The sequence below is a fragment of the Cinclus cinclus genome, chromosome 6 (genome assembly GCF_963662255.1).
Source record: "Cinclus cinclus chromosome 6, bCinCin1.1, whole genome shotgun sequence".
Taxonomy (NCBI): Eukaryota; Metazoa; Chordata; class Aves; order Passeriformes; family Cinclidae; genus Cinclus; species Cinclus cinclus.
The window spans coordinates 9,919,158-9,939,325 of NC_085051.1; the positions used below are offsets into that span (position 1 = coordinate 9,919,158).

The window sequence follows — 20,168 nt, forward strand, 5'->3', positions numbered from 1 at the left end:
CAGTAAAGCAGAAATCTCCTGAGCTGTGTCTGTGTGCACCCAGGGCCTGGGTATGGGGCTGGGAGGTTGTGGGGGCACCACAGCAAGTGGAGGGGGTACCGATGTTTATTATCCCAAACCCCCTGCCCCAGTAGCACAGCACCCTCAGGCTGGTACAAAAATGAGGTGCTGTGCGTGGGGCTCAGTGTGGGGTCTCAGCGTGGATCTCAGTGCTGGGAGGGGCTGCCAGGGGGGTGCCAGCCATCCCAAGCTCCTTGGCTCGCCGCTGGTACTCGCGGGCCACCACCAGGGGGCTGACAAAGGCCACCATCACCACAGCGATGAGTCCCAAGTTCATCTGCACAGGGGGAAGAGCGTCAGAGCAGGGGGCTGGCAGCTGCCGTCCAGATCATCCCTCCAGGACACTCAGAGCAGCACCTCTATTTCCCCAGGAGCAAGACACTCATCCCACTCTGGTGCAGGACCCCCATTTCTCATGGCATAAGACCCCGTCACTCCTGGGGGAAAGACTCCATCCCTCCTGGAGCAGCATCCCCATTTCCCCATGGGGAAGGACCAGGATCCCCATTTTGCTATGAGATGAGACTCCTGTTTCCCCATGTGGCAAAACCCCTTCCCTCCCAGGGCAAGACCCCCATTTCCCTGTGGAGCTACCCCTCACCCCTCACTTGGGGGGCCCACAGGGCACACTCACATAGAAGGGGTCCCCCTGGAGCAGCCCCTGCACCAGGGCGACACAGGGGTACTGCAGCAGGGCCACCAGCGCCGACAGTGCCATGGCCAGTCCGTAGAGCTTCCCAAAGTGCTGTGGGGGAAACCTGCCAGGCACCCACGTCACCAACGGGCATCTCCCGGCACCCTGACAGCCCCCACTCCAATACCCTGTCCCCTGACCCCTCCACCATGTCACCTGCCAGCCGCCATCCCCTGCCACCCCATCCTGTCCCCTGCCACACCCATAACGACAGTGTCACCATCCCCTGCCATCCTGAACGCTTTGTCCCTGCTGGCCGTGGCTGTCCCCACTCACGCGATGGCCAGGAAGGCGGCGTTGCCACCGTACAGGAAGGAGCGGCTGATGACCTGCAGCACGAAGGTGCCAAACTGGACGGGCAGGATGGGTACAGCAGCAAACACGGAGAACAACAGGCACTGTGCCACCGTCACCACCAGCGAGAGCACCGCCGAGCGCAGGTCTGCCAGCGCAGCCAGGATCCCTGCAGGCATGGGGGTCAGGGCACGGGGACATGGCCCCTCTGTGTCCCTTCTCCAGGTTCCATGGGCTCGAGCACAGCAGTGGTGGCAGCAATGAGGGCACAGGGGACAGGGACCACAGGACTGGGAGGAGCAGTTACCCCCATAGTATGGGGCTAAGGTATTGTGAAAGGCCATGGGGGTCAGTTGTCCTCGGGGTGGGGGGACAGTTACCCTCAGGGCGGGGCCCCTTTCCCCGCTTGTGCCGGTCAAGGATGAGGCCGTTCCAGGGGGCACAGAGCACCCCGCAGAGCTGGGTGAAGGCGAAGGCGTTGGTGTAGGTGCTCACTGTGGGGCGACATCGTCAGGCAGGCAGGGCCGGCCCCGGAGGCCCCTGCCGTGTCACCCCCGCTGCCATGCCTTACCCAGGGCGTGGTCCCCCTGCGCCAGGTGTTCCAGCTGTGGGTTGAGGGTGCCGATGAACAGGTAGTGGCGCAGCTGCATCACCGAGAGCCAGACCACGTGCCAGGCAAAGAGCCAGGAGCAGGCGCAGGCTCGGAATGGCATCCCGGGGGCGTCCCCACCTGTGCAGGTGTCAGGGTGGGGTGCATACAGACACACACCCCCCCAGGCCACACCCTCTGGTGGAGGACAAGCCTGCATGACCCTGCCCATTCAGACCTGCCGCTACGCCCATGCATTGACCGCGGCCACACCCTGCCACACCCAGCGCCCTTCATTTGCATACAGCCGTCCGCCCCCAGCCGTGCCCATTAACAACCGCTCCCACCCACCGGGTGGCCACGCCCCTTTAATTTGCATATACACGGTTGCCCTCCAATCACACCATGCCCCCGTCACACTCCTCATTTGCATGGCACCGCCCACAGCCCAGCTGTGGTCACGCCCACCTGGTCAAGTCCCCCCGCCGCGCCCCCCCCCCCCCCCCCCGCCTCCGCAGGGCAGATTCCCATTCCCGGTACCTCGAGCTATGGGAGCTTCCAGAGGTGTCTCCTCGGGTCCGGCCTCTCCCGGGGGCTGTTTGTCCTTGTGGGTTCGGTAGGAGCGGGAACGGCCCCGGCACTGCAGCCTGCGGCAACACCTGTGTCACCCTGCGTCCGCCTGGCAGGGCTGGACCTGCCCAGGGGACAGGACCCGCTGCCCACAGGGTGGGACCCTGCCTCCCTGTTCCCCAGAGCCCCAGCAGGGCGCAGGCAGCCCCTCATACCCGTAGTCATAGTCGGGAGGCAGCGGGTAGGGGATGCGGGTGTGCGGCATCAGGAAGAGGGTGCGCAGGAGGTGCCAGGCACTGCAGGCTGCCAGGAAGAGGAACATGGCCCGCAGGGACAGCCCGCGCTCATACAGCAGCTGGGGACAAGGACAGAGTCAGGGACAGAGACCAGCTGCCACCGGCCACCTGCTCAGGCCCATGTGTGGCCCCAACAGCGACTCCGCTGTGTCCCAGATTGTGTCCCCAATATGTCCATAAGTGTTCTCAGCTCTGTCCTCCCCTGCCACCACTGCCATGTCCCTTGCACCTACCTTGACGATGAGGAAGATGGCAGAGGAGGAGTCGAAGGCTCCATTGTAGAGGGTGATGATGATGGAGCGGTAGTTCCCAAACAGGTTTCCCACCTGGCACCAAGAGACCTCTGTGTGCCATCAGAGCCCTCCTGCGCCAGGCAGGCTGTCCCACCACCACATGGGTGCCAGGGTGCCAGGGGAACCCACCTGCATGTTGGTGAGGATGAGGAGGATGCCACCCACCGACAGCATGGACATGGCCGGGAAGAGCAGCACCGCCATCTCTGGGGACACAGAAGTCAGCGGGAACAGGGTTCACCAAAGAGATCCCACCCAGGGCTGGGGACCCTTTGGCCACAGGGTCTCACCTGGGGTGGAGAAGGCGACGAGCAGGGTCCCGCCAGTGTAGAGGGAGCTAAAGGAGTGGTGACAGGTAGGGACAGGATCCTGGAAATGACAAGTGATTCCCCTACCCCAGCCCATTGGGACCCAGGCCAACCCAATAACGCCCCATTCCCAGCAGCCCCCCCAAGCCAAGCCCTGTCCCCTGTGTCCCCCCAGGCAAAGGGCTCACATGGCGATGAGGCGCGCGGCTGTGGTGCCAAAGCGGTCGAAGACGACGCCCATAGGGAAGGTCATGAAGTTGTTCATGAAGGAGCCAATGGTGAAGACCAGGGAGAACTGCTCATCCTGCCCGCTGCAGTCTGGGGATGGCCATAAGCGGGGCATGGGGACACAGAGACACAGGTATGGGGACACCAGGAATATCAGGGGTGCAGGGACACGGGTCAGCAGATATCCGGGGAACACCGGGCATGTGGCAACACCACAGACATGACAATACTGGAGCCATGGACTGAGGGACAGTAGGCACATGGGCTTGGAGAGGGCGGGGACACGGAACACTGCAGGCCATCAGGACATTGCAGACAGCAAAGATATAGGCACAGGCACAGCAGGGACGTGGGACAGCACAGGGCATCAGGACAGCGGGGTCACGAGTCAGGGGACCGTGGGGACAGGTGGGGGTCCATACCAGACCCCAGGGTGAGGTTGGGGCTGGGGGTGGCGGAGGGCTGGCACAGCCCCTCGAAGTATCCCAGGTCCTTGAGGACGAAGACGAGAGAGGCCCAGCCGAAGATGATGCCGCAGAAGGCGCCGCACTCCAGCAGCCCTGACAGGAGCGTCCCCAGGCGCTTGGCCAGCCCCGCGCCCCCCATGTCCCCCGCCCAGGCGGCGACTGGCCCAGGCTGTCACCAGCCTGGGGCGTCTTCACTGAGCCTGTGGGTGACAAAGGCCGGGCGTCACACCATGTTGGCACCCAGCAGGGGCACAGGGACACCTGGGGTGCACAAGGGCACGTGGCATCACGTGGCCACGTGGGCAAAGACCACTGTGACCCCAGCTCTGCCCCTTGGCTGGCACCAGTGTTCCCCCATGTGCCAGGGCACAGGGCGGGGCCCTGCAACAGCCAGGGCTCGCACACGTGGGGACAGCTGTTGGGATGTGGCACAAGCACAGAGATTTACAGGTGCATACTTGTGTTTACAGGTGCACACGCACATTTATGAGCACACACAAATGCATAGGAACACACACACATCTATGGGCACGCACACACCAGTTTACAGGCACACACACGTGTCTGCCGGCACACACACACACAGCTTTACAGGTATGCACACCTGCACACACACACGACCGTGCCTGCTGCCTCCCGTCCTGCACCCCTCACCCACCTGCACAAGGCCAGGCCCTCCTGTGCCACCGTCACCTTCACTGCCACCGTGGAGTTTGAACCCCAGCAGCGTGGCTGGGATGCACCTCCTCACCCCCACTAATCTCCCAGGAGCACACGCGGGTCCCCAGGCTGCTGGTCCCAGATAGTGCCTTGGGCCCCCTGATAGCACCACGGGCCCCCCAATGGGGGCTTGGTCCTCCCACTGTGGCAGGACCCCCCCTGTGCTGTCCCTATTGCCCCAAGCCAGCCTGGCCCATGATCTGGCACAACCTTGGGGACTCTGGCATACTGCTGGGCATCCTGGTGAGTTCGCTGGTGACAACACACCCCTGGGAACACCAACATCCTCTCAGGGACATCAGGATCCCCAGGGGACCTGGCACAGCCATGGGGAAACTGGCACACTGCTGCATACCCTGGTGTGAGCACTGGGGACACCACAACAACACAACTCACCCCAGGGACACCTGCACCCTGCTGGGGACCTGGCACAGCCCTTGGGAAACTGGCAGTCTTCGTGGTGATGCTGGCATAGCCCTTGGGGACATTGGCATCCCCTCAGGGACACCAATACACCCTCCCGTCCCCGTCCCCGCCCCCCACCTCCCGGGGCCTGGCACAGTTCTTGGGAAACTGGCACAATCCCTGGAGATGCTGGCACAGCCCATGGGGACACAGGCACGCTGCAGGGGACGGTGACACACCCCCTGGGGCCTCAGCACAGCCTCTGGAGCCCTCCCTTGGGGACCCTGGCACAGCTGTCAGGGACACTGTCACATCTCTGGGATGCTGCCACTCCCCTAGGGATCCTGTCATGTCTCCAGGAATCCCCTCACACTGCTGGGGACCATGACATCTCTCCTGGGGACACTGCCACACCAAGCACTGCACTGCACTGGGGGCCGTCACTGTTCTGGGGCTGACGTCACCCCACACATGCAGTCGTGACTCCCCCGTGACCCACGGCTGGGTGTCAAGGGCACCAAGGCCACGTCACCCCCAGCTCACTGTCCCCTGTGTCCCTCCACCTCGCTCACCCACACACACAGAGCCTGGCTCTGCTGCAGCGAGCCCCTGTCACCGTGACACTGTCCAGGGCCTGTCCCTGTCCCGCTCCCCTGCCTGCTGTAATGTCGGGTAATGAGGCTTCATTACAGTGACCAGCAGCTAAAGATTAACCTGGACAGAGCCGAGGGGGGGCCGGCCCGGGGGGAGCTGTACTATTTTTAGACACTCGGGTGGGGGGCTGGAGCTGTGGCATCAGCTGGGGGGTACAGGGGCACCCTGACATATGGGGGTCACTGCCTCGGGCACCCCAAGCCACTCACTAGGGGTGGCAGCCACTGAGCCTTACTGGGCTGTCCTGGACATGCTGTCTCTGCCAGCCACACTGGTGAGTCCCCATAGCAGTGACCTCCCATACTGGTGAGCCCCCCAGACTGCTGAGCCCTCCCCGAGAGAGCAGGAGGGTTACCAGCATCGGTGACTCTGTCCCCTCTGTCCTTGCTGTGTCTCCCCAGCTCCCCCCGGTCTAAAGAGGGGGCAGGTGGGGTCACAGGACCTCTGGGGGCTGCCATAGAGCTGAGCACTGACCGCGTCCCACGGAGCAGGGGCAGCCCCGGCCGCGGGAACTCGGCTCACACACGTGTGGCGGGGGGACACACGCGTGGTCCCGGGGCTGGGCAGCCGTGGGGCCCCGCTGTGCCAGCCCCCCGACCCTGCCCCACGGCCCCGGGGCCGACGCAGCCCCGCCGCTCCGCCACGCGTGCCCCCCGGCACCGCCCTGGACACCCCGGACATCCGCACGGCGTCCACGCCGAGCCCAGCCCCACAGGCCACGGGCCCAGGGCCTTCCGTCCCCTTTTCTCCCAGATCCTCTCGTCCCGGCCACAACCTCCCTCCCGCAGTCTCTCCGCGTCCATCCGGGCTCCTCCCGCCGCATCCCCGCGCCGCTCACCCGCCTCCCGCCCGGCCCGGCAGGGAGGGGACCGGGCTCTCCCCGCCCCGGCGTCCCCGGTGCTCCCGATGCTCCCGCGGTGCTCCCGATGCCGCGCCCTCCCCCGCTCCCCCCCGCTGCGGGCGGAGCGGCCGGGCCGGGCCCCGCCCCCGGGCGCGGCCGTTCGGGGGGGGCGCGGGAGGCGGCCACGGTGGAGCGGCCCCGGTCACCCGCGGGTCCGCCCAGGAGGGGCCGTCCCGGCACGGAGCCCTTCCCAGGTGCCGCCCCTGAGCCCCCCGCGGGTGCCTCCCTCGGCGTCTCCAGGTGCGACACCTCACCTGGTGTCCCCAAGGTGCGCTCCTTTGGGCGCCACCCTTGGGTCATCCTTTTGGTCACCCTTGGGCCGGCTCTCAGTGATGCTTGGGTCAGCCCTTAGGCCATTCCTGGACTCCCCAGGGCTACCCTTGGGCTATCCCTGTGCCACTGCAGATTTGCTATCCCAGAGCCATTCCCATTTCCACCCCGCTGTGTTGTGCTGTGTCCCCTGCCTGTACCTGGTCACCCTGTGCCTGCCTTCACCCCACACGGGACACTTCTGTCCCTCCTGTCACTTGGCCGCATCCTCTCTTCTGTCCCTCTGTCCATCCAACTGTGCTTCCAGCCACGTGATCTGTCCCCACCTGTCCCCACTGCTCCAGCCTCTCATCTGCTCTGCCAGCTGCCCTTCTGTCTGTTCATCACCCGTCCATCTGTCCATCACCCATCCGTCTGTCACCCATCCATCTGTCCATCATCCGTCTGTCTGTCACCTGTCCATCTGTCCCCCTCCAATCACAACTCTATCTATCCCATCCGTCCCACAAGCATCCAGCTGCCCATAACCTGCCCTTCCCTCCACCTGTCCATCTGTCTGTCCTCTCCATCTTCCACCCATCCCTCCATTCGTCCACCCCATCTGCAGATGTTTTCCGTGCATCTATCTGTCCTTCTCTCCTTATGTCCACCTGTCCAGCAGTCCATCCTCCACCTCTCTGTCCACCAATCCGTCCCCTCCTTCCATCCATCCTCCACCGTCCATCCGTCCGTCCATCCCCTCCCTATCCACCGTGTCCGCAGCTCCCCAGCCGGGTGGGCACCAGCACCCACAGCCCCCCAGGGCTGGCTCCCCCTCCCCTGCCCACATCAGCAGTGTCCGGCCGGGGGCTCCGTGGCCGGGGTAGGGGCACAGACGGGGTGGGGGAGCGGATGGCGGCCCCTGAGTCAGCCCCGCGCCGCCCACGCCCCCTCCCACGGGTGCCGCCGCACCAGCTTGTGGCATTTCGCTCGCCGGAGACGGCGCCGCAAACACGCGCCGGTGCCAGCCGGTGCCGGTGCCGCCGCAGCCCGCGCGGCCACGCGTCCCCCCCCCCACGCGCTGCACCGGCGTGGGGCCCTCGCGGGGCCGGTGCATCCCGCACCGCCGCCGCCAGCTCTGCCCCGGGCCGGACAGGGGCGCGGCGGCACCACGGACAGCGCCGGGCCGGCACCGCGAACAGCGCCGCGGTCCCGCGTGGGTGCGCGGATCGCCGCCCCCCCTGCCCTCCCGGCGGCTCGCTGGGTGTGGGACCCCCGGCCCCGCCGCACCCAATCCCGGGGGCAGCCCCCGCGGGGTCCCGCTGTCCACGGGAGGCACCAGAGCCCGGCGCCGGTCCAAGGATCGCGGGACAGGGAGGGAGGGACGGACGGACAGACGGACGGACGGACAGACGGACGGACGGAGACCACCCTCCGTGTCTCACGCTCACAGCTCCCCACGCGAGCCCCGCGTCCTTTCCCCGTGGGGGGAGCCCATCACACCCGCGTGTCCCCATTGGGGGTCCCCCTCGTGAATCCCGATGGGCGTGTCCCCCGCGGACGCCCGCAGCGCATCCCCCGCTGTCCCCGCTGTCCCCGCCGGGAGTCCCCGTGCCCACCCCTGTCCCGCCTGGGGCGGGCCGGCCCGGGAAGGGTTAAGCGGAGGGGCCGGCGCGGGGGGCGGAGCGGCCGCCCCGGGATAAGGCGCGGCGCGGGGAGGGCTCAGCCCCACGGAGCCGCGGGCAGCGCCGCGCCGAGCCCACTCGTGCCCGAGCCCGAGCCCACCCGTGCCATGCCCCGGGGCGGCGGCGGCTGCTGCTCCCGGCGGCGCGGCGGGGGCGAAGGGGGCGAGCAGCCCCCCCGGCACCGGCCATGACCCCGCGGGTGGGCAGCGCCTGAGCGGCCGCCCCACCATGCGGCCCCCCACGGCTCGGGACCTGCCCCCAGGTAGGCGCGGGGTCGGGCGGGGTCCCACGGGTGTCGGGTGAACCCTGGGGTGTACACCCGGAGACCTCGGTCCCGGCTCGGGGTGCCCCGCGGCGCTCGGGCTGTGGGTGCCCCGGGGTGCGTGGGGAGTCCCCGGTTCCCGGGGACCCCGGGGCCGCCCCGGAACGCACAGCCTGGCGTGGGGGCGCAGTCCCGGGGCACCCCAGGTCGAGTCCCCCGCGACCCCCGGCTGCCTGGCGCGACGGTGCCCCCGACCCACGAGGTGCCTGCTGCCAGCCCAGCCCAGCCCAGCCCAAAGTGTGGCTGTCTCCGGACCCGCGGGGTATCCGGTGCCACCTTGGGACCCGCAAACCAGCGTGGGGGGTGCCCCATGACACGTGGGTACTCGGTGCCATCCCGGGCCCCCCAGGGGCGGCGTGGAGGTACCCCAGGAGCCCCGGCACACTCTGCAGCAGCACTGCTGAGCACAGCCCGGCTTCTGGGCGCTCCACCATCCACGGGGTACCCGGTGCCACCCCAAGATCCCCGGCCCGGAGTGTGGGTTCCCCACGATCCCCAGCGGGGTGTGCCCCACGATCCAGGGGGTATGCGGTGCCAGCCCCGGACCCCCCGCCCGGCATGGAGACGCCCCACAATTCACAATGTGGGCACCGCCGGGGAGCCGGGAGTGCCCGCGTCACCCCGCGGGTGGGTGCTGCGGGTCCCTGGGGTACCCGCAAGTCCCGGGGTGGGGGGGGTTTGGCACCCGGGGAGGGGGGGAGAAGCTGAGAACCGGTGACTTCAGCTCCCAACTGAGTCAGCCCGCGGCGTGGGGGAGTGACAGATGGGACGCGGGTGGGGGGCGCACGCCGGCACGGGGCGCCGGGGGAGGGGGGCGGCGCTGAGCAGATGCGCCGGACGCCTCCGTGGGTGGGTGGGGGGTGGGCACCCCCCCAACTCATGGAGCACCGGCAGAGGGGAAGGGAGGGAAGGGGGCGGTGGGACCCTTCGGTGCATCTCCGGTGTGACCTCCGGTGCACCGGAGGGTCCCACCGCCCCCCTCCTTCCTCTCCCCTCCCCCGGTAGCGGCGACTGGGCGCATCCACGCATCCCCGGGCGTGGATCCAGGCCGCCGGGCTGAATTATGGATGAAGCTCTCGGGTTGCAGCCTGAGGGGGGGGGGGGGGATGGACACGGGTGGCGGGGGGTGGGGGGAAGAAGGGGGGGGGAAGCTGAACACCCGGAGCGGCGGCGCGTGTCGTCAGCCCGCGCCCACGCGTGCCCCGCCCCACACGTGGCCGCGGCACGCGCGCACGTGGCACCGCCCCGTTTGGGGAGGGGGCACGGACCCCCCCCCCCCAGACTGGGGTGAGGGGGGTCCTAGGGGTCTGTGACCTTGTTGGGGGTTCTGGTGGACCGTGGGGCAGGCAGGATCCCGCAGGAGTGTGGCCACGACAGGGGGGTGGTCAGGGAGCTTTGGGAGTCCCTGGGGAGCATGGCCCCAGTGGCAGGAACAGCCCCAGGAGGTCGCAGGTGGACAGCCACTTTTTGGGGTGCCCATCCATGGTGCTGTGCAGCAGCATAGCCCTGGGGGGTCTCTGGGGAGCACAGCCCGATGTGGGTCTGGGGGCTGCAAGGGACGCTCAGTGAAATCGGGTGGTCATGACCTTGGAGTTCTCCTCGCGGACTGTGGTCCTAGGGATTTCCTAAGGGACCATGGCCGTGTGGGTGGGCATGGCCTTGGGGGTCTCTGGGGGCCATGGCTCTCAGGATGGGGACAGTCCCCACGTCGGGGTGTCCAGCTCTACGGGGTGGTGCTGACCTTGGCGTCCTCCTGAGGAACCACGGCCCCATGGAACTGGTGTGGCTTTGGAGGGTTTCTAGGAGAGCCCAGCCCTACGGGGTTATCATGACCTTGGGATTTTCCTGGGGAACCATAGCCCTAAGGCTGGGTACAGTCCCGGGGGCCTCCTTGGGGTGCTCAATCCTATGGCATGATCAGGACCTTGTGACTCTCCTAAGGAGCCACGGTTTGATGATAGGGTGGGCAGGGCCCCGGGGGGCTCTGTGGGCTACGGTTGCCGGGGGGCTGCGGGGTGCGGGCGGCGGCGGCGCGGGGGTCGGGGATGCGGGGTGCCCCGCGCTGACGCCCCGCTGTGCCCTCAGGCGGGCGCCCGGTGGCCCTGCTGCTGCTGGCGGCGCTGGTGTGGGTGCCCGGCGGGGCTCCCGCCTGCCCCGCGCTCTGCACCTGCTACGTCTCGCCGCCCACCGTCAGCTGCCAGGCCAACAACTTCTCCTCGGTGCCCGCGGGGCTCCCGCCCGGCGCCCGCCGCCTCTTCCTGCAGAACAACGTCATCGGGGCGCTGCGGGCGGGCACCTTCGGGCCCAGCACCGTCACCCTCTGGCTCTACTCCAACAACATCTCCTCCATCCAGCCGGGCACCTTCCGCCACCTGCCCGCCCTGGAGGAGCTCGACCTGGGTGACAACCCGCACCTCCGTGTCCTGGCCCCCGACACCTTCCACGGCCTCCACCGCCTCCAGGCCCTGCACCTGTACCGGTGCCGGCTGGCCAGCCTGCCCAGCGGCATCTTCCGCGGCCTCCGCAGCCTCCAGTACCTCTACCTGCAGGAGAACGGGCTGCTCTACCTCCAGGTGGGTGAGGTGGGGTGGTGGGCCATGCCCCCAAGGCACAGAGGTGGGATCAGGCAGGGTGATGGGTGACAAGCCATGGAGACAGGATGTGAGACAAGGTGGTGCTGACAGGGCCAGAATGCTGGGCAGGGACAGGAGATGCTGAGAGAACAGGGTGATGGCCGTGGGGCAGGACCATGAGTGACACCAGCATGACAGGGACATGGGATGAGGTCTTGCATGATGCTCATGGAACAGGGACACAAGAGAGGGTAACCGGTGATGCTGGCAGGACTAGGACCCATGGCAGGGCTCTGTGAGGCCCACACCAGTGGCTCTCCAAGTGATGCCCATCAGGCAGGGCCACAGAACAGCACTGCGGACCCCCCACCCCACATCCACCCCTCTCCCAATCCCCACAGGACGACCTTTTTGCTGACTTGGCCAACCTGAGCCACCTCTTCCTGCACGGCAACCGGCTGCGGGCGCTGTCGGAGGGCGTCTTCCGAGGGCTGTCGAGCCTGGACCGCCTGCTGCTGCACGCCAACCGGCTGGCAGCCATCCACCGCCGCGCCTTCGGGGGGCTGGCGCGCCTCACCATCCTCTACCTGTTCAACAACAGCCTGGTGGCCCTGCCCGGGGACCCGCTGGCCGCGCTGCCCTCGCTGCAGTTCCTGCGCCTCAACGCCAACCCCTGGGCCTGCGACTGCCGTGCGCGTCCGCTCTGGGCCTGGTTCCGCCGCACGCGTGTCTCCAGCTCCCCGGTGCCGTGTGCCAGCCCCCCGAACCGCCGCGGCACCGACCTGCGCCACCTCCGCCCCCGTGACTTCGACGCCTGCCCCGAGGACGATGAAGACGAGGAGATGGAAGAGGGCAACGGCGGTGGTGGCAATGGGGTGGCGGTGATGGGCACCCCGGGGCGGGCACTGGGTCGCCCGGGCACCCTCCCGGCCGCGCCGCCCTCCGCTTTCTACCGTGACGGGCTGCCCCCCCACGACCTGCGGGGACCCCAGCCCCGGCCACCCCCCCCGTCCCGTGACTCCCGCGGGCCCCCCGAGGACGCCAGCTGTCCCCATGACCCCTGTGCCCCGATGGCCACCGCCGCGCCCCAACAGCCCTCCATCCTCCTGCCCCTCCTGGCTCTGTTCCTGCCCCGACTCTGAGCCCCCCTCAGCGCCCCAGGGGCTCCCGGGTCCTCGGGGCACCCGTGCCCTCCTTCTCCCCAGGGGAGGCCTCAAGAACTGTGGGGAACAGCCGGCGGGTGGAGGGCTGCAGGATGCAGAAGGGGGTCCCCTCCCATCCTGAGCAGGAAAACCCCCCAACAGGAACCAAAAGGTGGGAAATTATTTATTAAAAATGGTCTTATTTTGGGAGAGCGGGGCCTGGCTGCTGTAGATGGGGCCGCTGCCGTTCCAGGTCACCGCCTGCTGCTCCTGAAATATTGATGGGAGCGGCGGGTGGCAGGGCAGCGAGGCGTGCAGGGCGCTGCGGGGAGGGACAGACGGACACCCCCTGCGGGGTGTGCTGCCACATGCACCCCCCCAACACGCACCACACACCCAGTGCCACCGAGGGGCCGGCGACGCGCAGGCTCCCGTGACGCCGACACCCCGCACCCCTCGCAGAGTGCTGGCGGGTGTCACGGGAGCCGCGGGGCGCGGAGCCACCCCCGCGCCGTCACCCGCGCCCTGCACAGCCTGACCCACTTCCCGCAGGCGCTAGCGCACAGATGGAACTGTGTGGAACTGCTGCCGGGCTCTGGGAGCAGGGACACGGCTCACCCTACCCTCGGTCCCTCTGGGTGTGTCACCCCCGGGCTGCCCCTCGGCTGCTGTCCCTCACACAGCGTGGGGTGTCCCTCAGTGGGTGTAACTCCCTGGGTGCCTGTGTCCTCTGGGTCCCTTGTCCCCTCCAACTGTCCCCAGGGGCGTGGGGGGGTGTCCGTCTGTGTGTATGAAGATTGTTCCCACGTGGGTGTCCCCATGCCCCCTCCCCTGTGGTTCTCTGGCTGTCCCCACGTGGTCTTTGCCCAGGCAGAGATGTCCCTGGGTTGTCCCCACATGGTCCCATCTTTGTATCCTCAGCCGGGGCTGGGTGTCCTGGGGCTGTCCCTCTACCCTGTCCCTTTTGCGCTGTGTCCCTGTTCAGGGTCCTCCAGCCGTCCCCTCCAGTGACCCTCAGCTCAGACAGACAGGGAGGGGCTGAGTCCTGTCCCACCCCATTGGGGATTACAAGGGGCTCAGCCCAGCTCTGCCTAATCCGGGGGATTACACGGGCTGGGCGCAGCCGGGGGGGCACCCAGGGGTGCACCCCACAAGGACACCGCATGTGGCAGCTGGGGACAGCAAGGGGGGCTCCCAGCAGCAACCACGTACCCCAACACACGGCCACAGGGTGGGTTTGGGGGGCGAGGAGAGCACAGCGGATGCCCCAGGTTTATTGGGGTGCGGGATGGGGGTTCAGGCAGTGCCGGTGCCCTGCTGCATTCGCTTGAGCAGCTCCTCATCCTGCAGCGACAGCTCCGTCAGCTTCTTGCCCATCCGCTCGTGCACCTCCAGGTACTTGGCCACACAGCGGTCCAGGCACACGCATTCCCCTTTGGACAGCTCCGACTCCTTGTAGTGGGGGGGGACGCACTTGCGGTGGCACGCCTGGGTCATCCTGCACGGACCGCACCGCGCCTGAGCCCCGCGCCACCCGGGACCCGGGCCCGCACCCCAGCACACCCTGTACCCCGCCATCGCCACCTCCAGGACCCCGAACCCCAGCATCTCTACCCCACCATCGCCACCCCCGGGACCCAGCCCCGGCACCTCCGCAACCCCCGTTATCGCCATTCCCGGTACCCCCAGCTCTTGCACCCCAACACTTCCTGTACCCCCCATCATCACCGACCGGGACCCGGCTTCTGCACCCCAGCAAGCCCAGTATGCCTCGTCATCGCCACCCGGGCACCCCTTGGACCCCTCATCGTCCCCCATCCTCAGGCATCTCCGGTTAACCCCCCCGGCATTTCCCAGGTGTCTCCTAGGACTCCCCGCACTCCAATTCAACCCCAGCCCCGCAGCACAGGGTTGCCCAGTGCTTCTGACACCCTCTATTGTCCCCCAAGCCACAGACAGCCCCCGGTACCCCAATGTCCCCTCCCGGCGGGCCGCACCGATTGTACATGTCGGCCATCATCTCAACCTCCAGTTCGGCCGCCAGCTGCTGAGCCCGCAGCGGATCCATAGCGGTCAGCACCGGCCCCGCTCAGTCCCGGTCCTGATCACGGTCCCTCTAGGCCCGATCCCGCTCGGATCCACCCCGTTGGACCCCCACGGTCCCTCTCGGTTCGGGACCCGGCGGCGGCTCCCTGCAGGAACCACGTGGGCGCCGCGCTTCCGCCCATCGGCGCAGGGGCCCCGCCCCACTGGCGGCACCGACCAATCGCGTGCAGCCATAGGCAGGACCAGGGCTGTACTTCTGTCGCTGATTGGTCCACGGGAGGGGGCGTGACCACGCCGGCAGTCCAGCGGTGGGAGGGAAGCGGCAGAGCGCGCGCTGTGCCCGGCCTTTGCCCCGAAGGGGGAGTGGTCATGGGAAAGGGGCGTGTCTATATCGGAGGGGGCGTGGTCATCGCCGGGACCTTACCCGGGCATAGCCGGGGGGCTCCGGGTCCCTCTCTCTCGGTCTCTCCTTCTGTGTCCCCTGTTCCTCGTCTCCCTGCGTGCTGTGTCCCGCCGTCCTGCCCGGGCTGTCCCCGTGTCTCCACGTATCTGTGTCCTCCATTACCCCCCGGGAATGTGTTCTCCCCGTGTGACCGTGTCCCAACCTGAGTCCCCCGTACACCCCTGCGTGTCTGTGTTCCTCACCTCGCTCGTGTGACCCCCAAGAATCCCTGTCCCTGCCCAGTGTGTCCGTGTCCCCTGTGCCCCTCGGATCACACGGCACGGGTTCTGTCCCCTCCTCGCGTGGGCTCCTTTGGGGTGTCGCCGCTATCCGGGTGGGGCTATCGGCGTTTTCCCCCTCCCCGGCCATGCCCGGGTGTCCGGCCCGGCCCCACGCGTGCCCCGCGGGTGGGCGGTGAGTGAAGGCGGCACCTGCCCCCGCCGGGTAAAAATAGCGCCGGGCGGGGGGGCCGGGGCGCAGCAGGGGCGGCGGAGCGGGAGCAGCCGGAGGGTACGGGGCGAGGGGCTCCGGGGGGCTCCCGGGCTAAGCCGGGTGGGGGTGGAACGGGGAGCGGCCGGGAGGGTGCAGGCTGGGGGCGTAGGGAAGGAGCACCGGAGGGCAGCAAGGGAGACCGGGAAGGGGTTACATGGGGCCGGCAGAGGGACATGGCGGTGCTGGGATGGGATATGGGTGGTCGGAAGGGGGCCTGCGGCATGGAGGGGAGGGAAGGTAGGGCAAGAGAGCAATGGGAGGGTTTGTTCGGGGCTCGGGGGCTGTAGGAAAACGTGAAGCACCGGTCTGCGCTGTTGTGGTGTCGGGATGGGGCATGGGGGAACCGGGGTGAGGCAATTGGGGTGCCCAGTGTGGGAGTGCCAGGGCTGGAGGAGGGCTTGGGGACAGGGGCAGGAAGGGGGTTAGCCGGGCTGGGGGGCCATGGGGGGCACGGGCAAGTTCACGGCGTCTTCGGGGGTCACCCCAGTGACATCGTTATGTCCCTGCAGCAGTGACCGCAGCAACATGGAAGCTCTGGGAGACGCTGAAACCCCGGCCGCTGGCACCCCCTCCTCGGACACCCCGGCCCCTGGCACCCCCACCTCCAACACCCCTAGCCACATCAGCCCCACCCCGGACACCCCGGCCCCTGGCACCCCCTCCTCGGACACCCCGGCCCCTGGCACCCCCACCTCCAACACCCCTACCCACGTCAGCCCCACCCCGGACACCCCCTCTGACCCCGCCGCGGGGCCGGGGAAGGGCAGCGGGGAGGCGACGACTCCTCAGGGTGGGGAGGAATCTCTGGAAGCGGGGGGCGATGTAGGGGACACGAGGGGTGAACGGAAGAACACGGGGGGTGAAGGGGAGGATACGGGGGGTTCAGGGGAGTGCGAGGGGGGAAAGGCTGCCGGGGATGGCGGGGCAGAAATACCCAGGGGTGCCGGGGGCGAGGCTGGGGATGGTGGTGGCGATGCCGAGGCAGGGACAGCCGGGGACACGGAGGAGGGTACCGGAGGGAGTACCGAGGAGGTCACCAGGGGAGAAGCGGCGCCGGCAGCAGCGGGCAACACTCGGCGCCGACAGGTGAGGAGGGTTGGGAAGGGAGGTGGTGACAGAGCCAGGGCAGGAGGCGGTGGGGAGGGCAGCTGCGGTACAGATGAGGACAGGGACAGGCTGACAGTGCCAGGGACATTGTGTGAGTGACACTGCTCGCGCTGGCAGTGCCACCCTGCCTGTTGCTTACAGGAACCCACTTGGCTTCAGGACGAGGATGACGAGCTGTGGCCTGAGTTCCCTCCCTGCTCGTCCCAAGAGGGGACCACCAGCCCCACGACCCCCACGTCCCCCACGTCCCCCACGTCCCCCACGTCCCCCACGTCCCCCACAGGTAAGAGCCATTTGGGCGATAGTGCCCGAGTGTCCTGGGGTAATTGCTGCCCCACAGTGTCCATCTTTCCCATGGGAAAGGACTTCGAGCCCCAGGGGTGTCTTGAGGGATTGTGGGTGCCCTCTTCCACCCCTCTGACCCCTCCTCTCTCCTTGCAGCTGGCACCACCGAGGACACGGGGGGCAGCAAGAGGTGTGTCCCCACAGGTGGCACCCCAGTACCCTACCGCAGGGATGGCACCCCACAGACCCCTGCTCATGGCTGTCCCACCCGTATCTGCCTGCAGGGGTGCTCCAGCAGCAGGAGCACGGGACAAGGCAGCCCCTGGTTCGGCAGGGCAGAGACTGAGGCCGGAGGGGGCTGGGGGACGGCCACGAGTGGGGTCCCGGGCACAGGGGCGCTCTGCCATCCTGGAGAAGTTCGGAGGGTGAGGTGGATCTGGCCCCATGGGGGGCACAGGGGTGGGGGGCAGGAGGGGCATTGAGAGAATGGGGGATTGGGGTGCAATAGGACAGTCAAGGACAATGGGATGGGTGGGTCATGGAGCAGTGGTGGTGTTGGAAGGCCGTGAGGCACTGGGAGGTACCAAGGAAACTGGGGGTATGGTGGGGGCATGGGACAGTAGAGATATTGGGGGGGCACAGGGCAACGGGGTCATAGGGGAACTGGGGGGGCAGGGGTAGTACTGGGGGGCACGGGGCAGTGAGGGAGGGTATGGGACAGAAGGGATACTGGGGGGCCATGGGGCAGTGAGGGATACAGGGAGGAGTGGGGGGCTCCACAGGGCAGTGGGGGGGTGGGATGGGGTGGGCTGTGCGGCCATGGAACAGTGATGCATTGGGGTCCGGAGCCATAGGGCAGTGGGGTCACAGATGGACTTGGGGTCCCTATGAGGGACTTTGGTGTGTGGGGATTCCACAGCCCTAGTCCCCCCAGGGCTGCCAAGGGCCCAGCCCCACACCTGCGGCGCTCAGGGGGGGCCGCCACGGTTAAGACGATGCTGCTGGAGTGGTGCCGTGCCCGCACCCGCGGGTACCCGGTGAGTGCAGGAGGGGTGCAGCAGGGAGGTCCGGTGGGGGGTCCGGGGGTGGCCTGACCCCTCTGTCTGCACAGCACGTGGACGTGCAGAACTTCTCGGGGAGCTGGGGCAGCGGGCTGGCCTTCTGCGCCCTCCTGCACAGCTTCTTCCCCGATGCTTTCGACTTTGCCACCCTGGAGCCCAACGCCCGCCGGGACAACTTCGCCCTGGCCTTCGCCACTGCCGAGTGCGTGAGAGCAGCCCCGGCCCCTCGGTCCCTTCGGCCACCCCCGACCCCGGGTGACCGCTGTGTCCCTTCCCGCAGGGAGCGGGCGGGCTGTGCCCCGCTGCTGGAGGTGGAGGACATGGTGCGGCTGCCGGTGCCCGACGCCAAGTGCGTGTACACGTATGTGCAGGAGCTGTACCGCTGCCTGGTGGCCAAGGGGCTCGTGAAGACCAAGAAGCGCTGAGAGGGTCCCCCACAGCCCCCTATGTGTACCATCCCTCCTCTTTGTCCCCTGATCTTTCCCCCAGCAGTAAAGGCCGTGGTGCCAGGCAGTGGTGGCCTCGACTCTGGAGGGAGGAACGCTGGCACTAAGTGAGAGTCTGGGCACTGTCACCAGGTTGGGGCACAGCCCTGGCTCTGCCATCAGGAGGGTGACATCCCCAGGGCTGCCATGTGGGGGGGCAGCAAGTCCTGGAGCCCGACACCCTCGCAGTGAGGCACCACGGAGCCAGAGCAGGGGATGGAGAGGATTTATTGCATCATGTCTAGGGGTCGGGGCGCGGCTCGGCGTGGAGCCGGCTGTGTTCCTCTGCCCGGCGCCGGAACTCCTCGGGACGCTCCTGCAGCTCCCTGGCCACGTCCAGCCGCAGCATCCGCTGGGGGTCGGGGCTGTCCAGCTGCAGCAGCAGGTCCTGGAGCACTGCAGGGGCGGAAGGGTTAAAAGGGGCACACCCCCCCCCCCCCAGCACCGTGCCCCTCTCCCCGCTGTGCCCACCTTGGATGGCGCGCGTGGTGGGTTCCCAGTGCACGTGGGTGGTGAGGGGCTGGCAAACGCGGCCCTCGAGGTCCACGCTGGGATGGTAGATGGGGGTGAGGAGGGTGGCGCAGGGCGGCTCCAGTGGGTGGTTGGGGGAGAAGCTCAGCTCGAAGCGGAAGGTGCCTGTGTTGTATGGGGGATTGTTCTGCCGAGATGGGGGGGGAGCACCTCAGCCCCCTCTGCCACAGCATCCATCGGGTGGGGGGACCCCTGTCCAGCCCTGATACCCAGTGCCCCCCGTAGAAGTTCCCCCGTGCCAGCCCGAGCCCATCAGAAAGGGAACCTCCACGCAGTGTCCCCAGCCCAGGACCCGCAGTGTCCTCAGATGGACCCTCCCCAGTTCTGTCCTGAGAGAGACCCTCACCCAGTGAGACAGCCCCGATCCCAAAGTTCGCCCCCAGCCTCTCCCATGCCCCCAGGGGTACATCCTTCCTACAAGCCCGCATGTTCCCTATGCACAGGGGGACCCTCACAATCCCCGCTCCCCAGGACTCCCCGCATCCCTCCGTGCCCCCACGTTCCCCCGTGCCCTCTCCCCTCGTACGGGCAACAGAAGCCCCGTCCAGCGCCGCACATTCCCGTCCAGCGGCCGCACGTCACGGGCCCCCTCCCAGCGCCGCACCTCCTCCAGCTCCTGCGGGGAAGGAGTGGGACAGGTGTGGGGGGGCCGTTCGGGAGTCGCCCTTTAGGGTGGAGGTGTGTCCCGAGCGACCCCTCCATATGTCAATCCTCCAGCCGGACAAGCATCTAGGCGGGGTTTCCTGCGGGCCGCGCCTTAATAGGCAGGGTTTAATTATCGGGCACAACTTTATGGACAGGGTCAGCATGTTGGACACACCCCTGGGCGGGGCCGCCCCGCCGGGGAAACGAAACCAAAAGGTGCTGGGGTATTTGTCACCCCTGCACCGGAGACCCTCCACCCCGGTACTGCTTGCCTCGCACCCCGGCACCGGGACCCCCGCACCGGGCACTGACACCCCCAGCACTGCCTCTCCCCGGTACCGGGACCCCCGCACTGGCCACTGACACACCCAGCACTGCCTCTTCTGCGCATCGGTACCGGTATCCCAGCACTGTCACTAACACTCCCCAGAACCCCCTTTCGCACCCCGGTACCGGGACCCCTGCACCGCGAGCTCGGTTCCCCCGGTCCCTGCTCCGGTGCGAACACCAGGACCCCCGCGCCGGTACCGCAGCGGCGCCGGAATCCTGGTCCTGTCCCGGTGCCCCCGGTGCCCACCTTGGCGATCCGCCCGGCCATAGTGATCGGTGCCCGGTGCTGCGGGG

At 67.9% G+C, this 20,168-nt stretch overlaps 5 protein-coding genes across 6 annotated transcripts; 2 read left to right on the forward strand and 3 right to left on the reverse strand.

The window, feature by feature from the left end:
- Positions 1-87: 87 nt before the first annotated feature.
- Positions 88-5,030, reverse strand: SLC43A3 (solute carrier family 43 member 3). The gene is made up of 13 exons (XM_062495730.1): positions 4,458-5,030; positions 3,755-3,999; positions 3,293-3,422; positions 3,087-3,133; positions 2,926-3,002; positions 2,737-2,829; positions 2,423-2,562; positions 2,178-2,284; positions 1,620-1,778; positions 1,429-1,542; positions 1,031-1,217; positions 695-818; positions 88-337 (listed from the first exon to the last, which is right to left on the reverse strand). The coding sequence occupies exons 2-13, from the start codon at positions 3,936-3,938 to the stop codon at positions 182-184; spliced, it is 1,518 nt and encodes a 505-aa protein (XP_062351714.1). The 5' UTR covers positions 3,939-3,999; positions 4,458-5,030; the 3' UTR covers positions 88-181.
- A 3,611-nt stretch (positions 5,031-8,641) lies between these two features.
- Positions 8,642-12,450, forward strand: RTN4RL2 (reticulon 4 receptor like 2). Its single transcript, XM_062495298.1, has 3 exons — positions 8,642-8,675; positions 10,821-11,308; positions 11,710-12,450. The coding sequence occupies exons 1-3, from the start codon at positions 8,642-8,644 to the stop codon at positions 12,448-12,450; spliced, it is 1,263 nt and encodes a 420-aa protein (XP_062351282.1).
- A 1,243-nt stretch (positions 12,451-13,693) lies between these two features.
- TIMM10 (translocase of inner mitochondrial membrane 10) lies at positions 13,694-14,617 on the reverse strand. The gene is made up of 2 exons (XM_062495305.1): positions 14,448-14,617; positions 13,694-13,948 (listed from the first exon to the last, which is right to left on the reverse strand). Exons 1-2 carry the CDS (start codon positions 14,516-14,518, stop codon positions 13,747-13,749), a joined length of 273 nt encoding a protein of 90 aa, XP_062351289.1. The 5' UTR covers positions 14,519-14,617; the 3' UTR covers positions 13,694-13,746.
- Positions 14,618-15,871: 1,254 nt separating this feature from the next.
- SMTNL1 (smoothelin like 1) lies at positions 15,872-18,308 on the forward strand. The gene is made up of 7 exons (XM_062494624.1): positions 15,872-16,516; positions 16,679-16,820; positions 16,979-17,012; positions 17,107-17,247; positions 17,757-17,859; positions 17,934-18,085; positions 18,164-18,308. The coding sequence occupies exons 1-7, from the start codon at positions 15,872-15,874 to the stop codon at positions 18,306-18,308; spliced, it is 1,362 nt and encodes a 453-aa protein (XP_062350608.1).
- A 232-nt stretch (positions 18,309-18,540) lies between these two features.
- UBE2L6 (ubiquitin conjugating enzyme E2 L6) lies at positions 18,541-20,145 on the reverse strand. 2 transcript variants are annotated; one of them, XM_062494897.1, is made up of 4 exons: positions 20,122-20,145; positions 19,426-19,515; positions 18,840-19,026; positions 18,541-18,764 (listed from the first exon to the last, which is right to left on the reverse strand). In XM_062494897.1, the coding sequence occupies exons 1-4, from the start codon at positions 20,140-20,142 to the stop codon at positions 18,610-18,612; spliced, it is 453 nt and encodes a 150-aa protein (XP_062350881.1). In that variant the 5' UTR covers positions 20,143-20,145; the 3' UTR covers positions 18,541-18,609. The 2 variants fall into 2 exon arrangements, with proteins under 2 accessions (XP_062350881.1, XP_062350882.1); XM_062494898.1 differs by lacking the exon at positions 20,122-20,145 and having other exon boundaries at positions 18,840-18,916; positions 19,426-19,824.
- Between the last annotated feature and the right edge of the window lie 23 nt (positions 20,146-20,168).